Source organism: Pristiophorus japonicus, unplaced genomic scaffold (genome assembly GCF_044704955.1).
Source record: "Pristiophorus japonicus isolate sPriJap1 unplaced genomic scaffold, sPriJap1.hap1 HAP1_SCAFFOLD_29, whole genome shotgun sequence".
Classification (NCBI taxonomy): Eukaryota; Metazoa; Chordata; class Chondrichthyes; family Pristiophoridae; genus Pristiophorus; species Pristiophorus japonicus.
The window spans coordinates 4,269,655-4,276,673 of NW_027252668.1; the positions used below are offsets into that span (position 1 = coordinate 4,269,655).

At 46.4% G+C, this 7,019-nt stretch overlaps 1 protein-coding gene and 1 pseudogene across 1 annotated transcript; one reads left to right on the top strand and one right to left on the bottom strand.

The window, feature by feature from the left end:
- Positions 1 to 337: 337 nt before the first annotated feature.
- Positions 338 to 748, top strand: LOC139248184 (histone H3). The gene has a single exon (XM_070871923.1). It carries the CDS (start codon positions 338 to 340, stop codon positions 746 to 748), a length of 411 nt encoding a protein of 136 aa, XP_070728024.1.
- A 2,025-nt stretch (positions 749 to 2,773) lies between these two features.
- LOC139248328 (histone H2B 1.2-like) lies at positions 2,774 to 3,153 on the bottom strand (annotated as a pseudogene).
- Positions 3,154 to 7,019: the final 3,866 nt, after the last annotated feature.

Genomic DNA, 7,019 nt, shown 5'->3' on the forward strand with positions numbered 1-7,019 from the left:
TAAAGAGAATGGAATTGGTGATTTATAATGGGGCATCATCGAGGTTATAAAGAGCCGGATTCTTAAATTGCTGGCGGGAAATTAGAGTTTCTTTAATCTCTGTTCGTTGAGACTCTGAAATTGGCGGGCTGTTTCAAATTGACGAACTTGTCAGTTTCATTTCAGTCAATCATGGCCCAGTAATCCCCGCCCTTCCCTTTCGCTCTCGGTGATTGGTTGAAACATGATTGGCGGTCGGGTTATGACCAATCACAGTCCAGGGGCAGACCCTAACAGACACTTTAAAAAGACCATTTCCAGTCCATGTGTCCCAGATTGTGCTGAGATCCGTTCTAAGATGGCTAGGACCAAGCAGACAGCGCGCAAATCGACCGGAGGGAAAGCTCCTCGCAAACAGCTGGCGACCAAAGCAGCCCGGAAGAGCGCTCCGGCCACGGGCGGAGTGAAGAAGCCTCATCGCTACAGACCCGGCACCGTGGCTCTGAGGGAGATCCGCCGCTACCAGAAATCCACCGAGCTGCTGATCCGCAAGCTGCCCTTCCAGCGCCTGGTGCGGGAGATCGCTCAGGACTTCAAGACCGACTTACGCTTCCAGAGCTCGGCCGTCATGGCTCTGCAGGAGGCCAGCGAGGCTTACCTGGTGGGACTGTTTGAGGACACCAACCTGTGCGCCATACACGCCAAGCGAGTCACCATCATGCCCAAAGACATCCAGCTGGCCCGTCGCATCCGCGGGGAGCGCGCCTAGACTCCTCCCCAGGCTCCAAGTTTTAGCACCAAGTGCAACAACGGCTCTTTTCAGAGCCACCAAATCAGCAAAGGAAAGAGTTGCGACCGGCTCCAGGCAAACTGTCCTGTGTACACACCGTGCACGTCTTGTAGTGTTACTTTAACTGTGGCTTTATGTAGTGCAGGCGGTGAACATCTGACGGTGCGGCGTTGCTCCAGGTTTTAATCTGAGTCAGATGCCCAGTGTACCCACTGCACCCGCCCAATGTGGGTCGCTAACTATCAAGTGGGAGAGCTGATGGTGTATTGATCCCACTGCACATACCGGGACAGATTCCAGAGAGGGGACGAACTGCCTGTAATCTGTATCTGACCTTTACGCAAATTTAAAAAAGGGTAAAAGTCCGCATGGATCAATGTGTTCAAATGTATATATTTCTCCCTGTGGAATAATTGCCCTTCAACCGCTCATTCCTTCATACTCGGCTCTTATGATCCGTTTCATATTCGGCTGTCCCAACATGTTTTGTATTAAATTAGATCAGGGACAATTGTGATCCACAGAACAGAAAGCAGCCCTTTCGCAGATAGTGTGGGTGGCTCTGAAAAGAGCCTTTGGGTTATTAGATTAAATCCTGTCCGCTTTACTTGCCCTTGGGCGCACTGGCGGTTTTCTTGGGCAGCAGCACAGCCTGGATATTAGGCAGCACCCCGCCCTGAGCGATGGTCACCTTTCCCAGCAGCTTGTTGAGCTCCTCGTCGTTGCGGATGGCCAGCTGCAGGTGTCTGGGGATGATGCGGGTCTTCTTGTTGTCGCGGGCCGCGTTGCCGGCCAGCTCCAGGATTTCAGCGGTCAGATACTCGATCACAGCAGCCATGTAGACCGGGGCTCCGGCACCCACACGCTCAGCGTAGTTCCCTTTTCGCAGATGCCTGTGAACACGGCCCACAGGGAACTGCAGTCCGGCCCGCGAGGAGCGAGACTTGGCCTTGGCCCGAACTTTACCGCCACTTTTTCCTCTCCCAGACATTTCCACAATCCACACGTTCAGAGAAAGAATGAGAAACTCCTCCCACATCTGCCTTTCTTGTACCTTCTCTAGGAATGCAAGGAACGAATTTGTGATTGGTCGCTCGGTGGTGAATGTCATTGGTCTTTTGAGGCGACCAATCACAGTCTGTTTAGCCCACCAATGAAAGTAGGGCGGAAATTACTGTCTCCAACAGTCAGAATATCGATTTTTAATTCAAAAACCCCAAGAAATTTTAAAATAGCGGATTATGTTAATATAAATTCACTATTAGTCAAAGATTTCCTAACACGTTTTAATTAATTTTGTCTTTTACATATTCCCCTTGCAGGTTCCAGGCTGCTACAATCAGGATTAAATTCGGGTACTATTTCAAACTGTCTAATGGGCGGGAATCAATCCCCACCGATTCTGTAACGGGACACATTCCAACTCAATCTTTGTAAAAGTTGGGTTTCACAGATTATCGATCGATCCCCTGCAAAGGCGGGAGTGAGCCCAGAACTGGGAGTCCTTCTGTGAAAAGAGAAGAGGGACAGAGAGTTCAAGCTGCCCCGGTTCTGGTCTCTGTAAGAACTCCCATTCTGGGTTGTTACACTGCGGGGAGTGTCGGCTTAATAAACGGACTGACCCGCAACAGGAATTGAAAAATAAACTTGAAAAGGGCTTGCGAGAGAGAATGTGTGACTGAAATCTGAGTCTCAGCCCCTAAACAAGCTCTTAATTCGGCAGGCGGTGTAAATGAACGTGTTTGAGAGCAAAGGGAAACAGCGACCAGGGACCGTGTTTGTAATTGGCGGAAAATTCCAGCGACGCTAAGGTGGAACCGGACAGTGAAACTGATATCTGAAAATTCAAAACTAAATCTACAGCTGGAAGTGTAAAAATTCTCAAATATATTTGTTCAGGAAATAATTACAGTAAACAGAGTGCAGCTCTTTCAGAGAGGTTGTGGGTGGCTCTTAAAAGAGCCGTTGTGTTTGGGGTTTGATCTGTCAGGACAGCGGGCAGTCTCACTTGGAGCTGGTGTACTTGGTCACCGCCTTTGTCCCTTCCGACACGGCGTGCTTGGCCAGCTCCCCGGGCAGCAGCAGGCGCACGGAGGTCTGGATCTCCCGCGAACTGATGTTGCGGCGCTTGTCGTAATGAGCCAGGCGGGAAGCCTCACCCGCGATGCGCTCGAAAATATCGCTCACAAACGAGTTCATGATGCCCATGGCCTTGGAGGAGATGCCGGTGTCGGGGTGAACCTGCTTCATCACTTTGTAGATGTAGATGGCGTAACTCTCCTTCCTCGACCTTTTCTGCGCCTCTTGCCGCTCTTCGCTGGGGTTTTCTTGATTACTTTCTTAGCGCTTTTCTTGGCTAGATCTGTTTTTTTTTCGTCAGCCATCGACTCGTTCAGTCAGGCGCAGATTTGGGGAAATTTTGCTCCGAGCCCGTATCATATCGGCAGCCCCACACTCCGCCCACAGCCCTATGCTAATGAGGGATGGGCGAAGGCAATGGTTGTGATTGGCTTGTCAATATCCATTGTTCAGTATCTCTCTGATTGGATGTTTAAAGAGACCAATCAAATTTGTTGCTCGCCACAATCTCAAATTCTTGAATGAGGTCATCAGTTACAACACCTCCTGATTTATATCTGTTCTTTGTGTTTCTGTTCTGCTTTCAGGCAAAAATCTTACGAAGAAGGTTCATACATTTTTTCCTATAATATATATATTTTAGAATCTGAACAGCAAACTCGCTGCTCTGTTTGCCGATCTCGATTTCTACATGTTCAACAGACATTGACCGCTTTCTACCCGAGATTGACTGATGGGTGACTTCTGGTCAGGAATCTCCCAGTTTATCAACCGTCGGGATTTAATATTAAGTAGAAAAATACTGACTTGGATTTATATAGCGCCTTTCATGACCTGCTTCACATCCAATGAAATACTTTTTGAAGAGTAGGCACTGATGTAATGTAACGCGGCAGCCAATTTGGGAACAGCAAGCTCCCACAAACAGCAACATAATGGTCAAATGATCTGTTGTGTTGTGTTGATCGAGGGATAAATATTGCCTATGAGACGCGATAACTCCCCATATTGCTATGAGATGTTTTGCGTCCAGCTGAGAGAGCAGACGGTGGCTCGGTTTAACGTCTTATCCGATCGATGTCACCTCCGACAATGTAGCGCTCCCTCAACACTGCACTGGAGTTTCAGCCTAAATTTTTCTGCTCAAGACCCTGGAGTGGGACTTGAACCCACAACTTTCTGACTCAAAAGTGAGGGTGCTCCCAACTGAAGCACAGCTGATAAGATTGTGATCAATAGATCAGTTTCTTCAGACAGTAACCAGCCCTTTCACAGATAGAGTGGGTGGCTCTGAAAAGAACCAACGTGGTATTAGATTAAATCTTGTCCACTATCCTTGTTCTTGCTGAACCCAGCCTTGGATTTCTTTGTCAGAAGCACTGCCTGGATATTGGGCAGTTCAGCCATGATCCTATTGAATTGTGGAGCAGGCTCCAGATCCTATTGGCCTTCTCCTAATTCTTATAGCTATCAGTCGCTGATATGTGAGTGTTGTTTTTTTACCTCAGTTACTGGCAGGCGAATTTGGGTTTTATTATACACCTGTCAAATTCTGGTATGTGATTATCATTCTGTTTCTGTCTGTCTCTGTGATATGTGTGTTGGTTTATTCTGCACTTTGTCAGTTTCTGTATGGGAGTGCGTGTTTTATTCTCTACCTGACAGCCTCTGGTATGATAGTGTGGGATTTCATCTGTACCTGTCCATCTGTGGCTGGTATCTGAGTGGGGTTTAATTGTCATTTCTGGGATGTGAGTGTTGGGTATAATCTGTACCTGTCATTTCTGGTATGTGATTGTGGGGTTTAATCTGTACCTGTCAGTTTCTGGTGTATGAGAGTGGGGTTTAATCTGTACCTGTCAGTTTCTGATATCTGACTGTGGAGTTTAATCTGTACCTATCTGTTTCTGGTATGTGAGTTGTGGGTTTTATTCTGTACTTGTCAATTTCTGGTATGCGAGTGTTGGATTTATTTTATACCCGTCAGTCTCTAGTATGCAAGTGTGGAGTTTAATCTGCATCTGTCTGATTCTGGTATGTGAGAGTTGGGTTTCATCTGTACCTGGCAGGTTCTGATATGTAAGTGTGGGATTTATTCTGTACCTTTCTGCCTGAGTAAGTGAGTGTAATGTTTATTCTGTACCTGTCAGTGAGTGTGGGGGATATTCGGTACCTCTTTGTTTCAGGTGTGTGAGTGTTAGATTTAGTCTGTACCTGGTTGTTTCTGGTATACAAATGTGTTAAATCTGTACCCTTCAGTTTCCACTTTGTGAGTGTGGGGTTATTCTGTAGCTGTCTGTCTCTGGTATATGAGTGTGGGATTTAATCTGTACCTGTTAGTTTCAGGTATGTGAGTGTAGGGATTATTCTGTACCTGTCATTTCTGGTATGTGAGTGTGGGTTTAAACTGTACCTGTCATTTCTGGTATGCGAGTGTGGATTTAATCAAAATCTGTACCTGTCAGATTCTGGTGTGTGAATGTGGGTTTTATTCTGTATCTATCATTTTCTGGTATGTGAGGGTGGGCTTTTCTCTATTTTTTTGGCCTTGGTATGTGAGGATGGGATTTCATCCGTACCTGCCAATCTGTGGCTGGTATATGAGAGTGGAGTATAATCTGTACCTGTCACTTTCAGGGATTTGAGAGTGGGATTTAATCTGCAACTGTCGTTTCTGGTGAGTGTTGGGTATAAACTGTACCTGTAAGATTTCCTCGCTTTCTGTCAACTTCTGCTACGAAGTTTTTACCCTGAATTTGTCAGTTTCTGGTAGGGCAATGCGGGTTTCACTTTGTACCTGTCAGCATTTTATGTGTGAGTATGAGTGTTTCCCTGTATATATCTGTCTCTGGTGTGTGAGGGTGGGATTTTCCCTGTAGATATCTGTCTCTGTGATGTGAGGCTGGGATTTTCCCTGTATATATCTGAATCTGGTATGTGAGGGTGGGATTTTCCCTGTATATATCTGTCTCTGGTGTGTGAGGGTGGGCTGATCCCTGTAGATATCTGTCTCTGCTATGTGAGGGTGGGATTTTCTCTGTATATATCTGTGTCTGGTGTGTGAGGGTGGGATTTTCTCTGTATATATCTTTGGGATGTGAGGGTGGGATTTTCCCTCTACATATCTGATTGGTGTGTGAGGGTGGGATTTTCCCTGTATATATCTGTCCCTGGTATGTGAGGGTGGAATTTTCCTTGGAAATATCTGTCCCTGGTGTGTGCGGGTGGGTCCCTGTACATATCTGTCTGGTATGTGAGGGTGGGATTTTCCCTGTATATATTTCTGTCTCTAGTGTGTGAGGGGAGAATTTTCTCTGTATATATCTTTCTCTGGGATGTGAGGGTGGGATTTTCCCTCTACATATCTGACTGGTGTGTGAGGGTGGGATTTTCCCTGTATATATCTGTCCCTGGTATGTGAGGGTGGGATTTTCCTTGTAAATATCTGTCTCTGGTGTGTGAGGGGAGAATTTTCCCTGTATATATCTGTCTCTGGTATGTGAGGGTGGGATTTTCTCTGAGCATATCTGTCTCTGGTGTGTGGGAGTCGGATTTTCTCGATATATATCTGTCTCCGGTGTGTGAGGGTGGGATTTTCTCTGTATATAATTGGTCTCTAGTCTGTGAGGGTTCGATTTTCTCTGGAAATATACAGTCTCCGGTATGTGATGGTGGGATTTTCCCTGTATATATCAATCTCTGGTATGTGAGGGTGGGATTTGTTCTCTATATATCTGTCTCTGGTGTGTGAGGGTGGGATTTTCCCTGTATTTATCTGTTTCTGGTTAGTGAGGGTGGGCTTTTCACTGTATATATCTGTCTCTGGTATGTGCGGGTGGGATTTTCTCTGTATATATCTGTCTACGGTATGTGCGGGTGGGAATTTCTCTGTATATATCTGTCTACGGTATGTGAGGGTGGGATTTTCTCTGTATATATCTGTCTAGTCTGTGAGGGTGTGATTTTCTCTGTATTTCTCTGTCTCTCGTGTGTGAGGGTGGGATTTTCTCTATGTATTTGTCTCTGGTATGTGAGGGTGAGATTTTCTCTGTGCATATCTGTCTCTGGTGTGTGGGAGTGGGATTTTCTCCGTATATATCTGTCTCTGGTGTGTGAGGGTGGGATTTTCTCTGTATAGAATCGGTCTCTGGTGCGTGAGGGTGGGATTTTC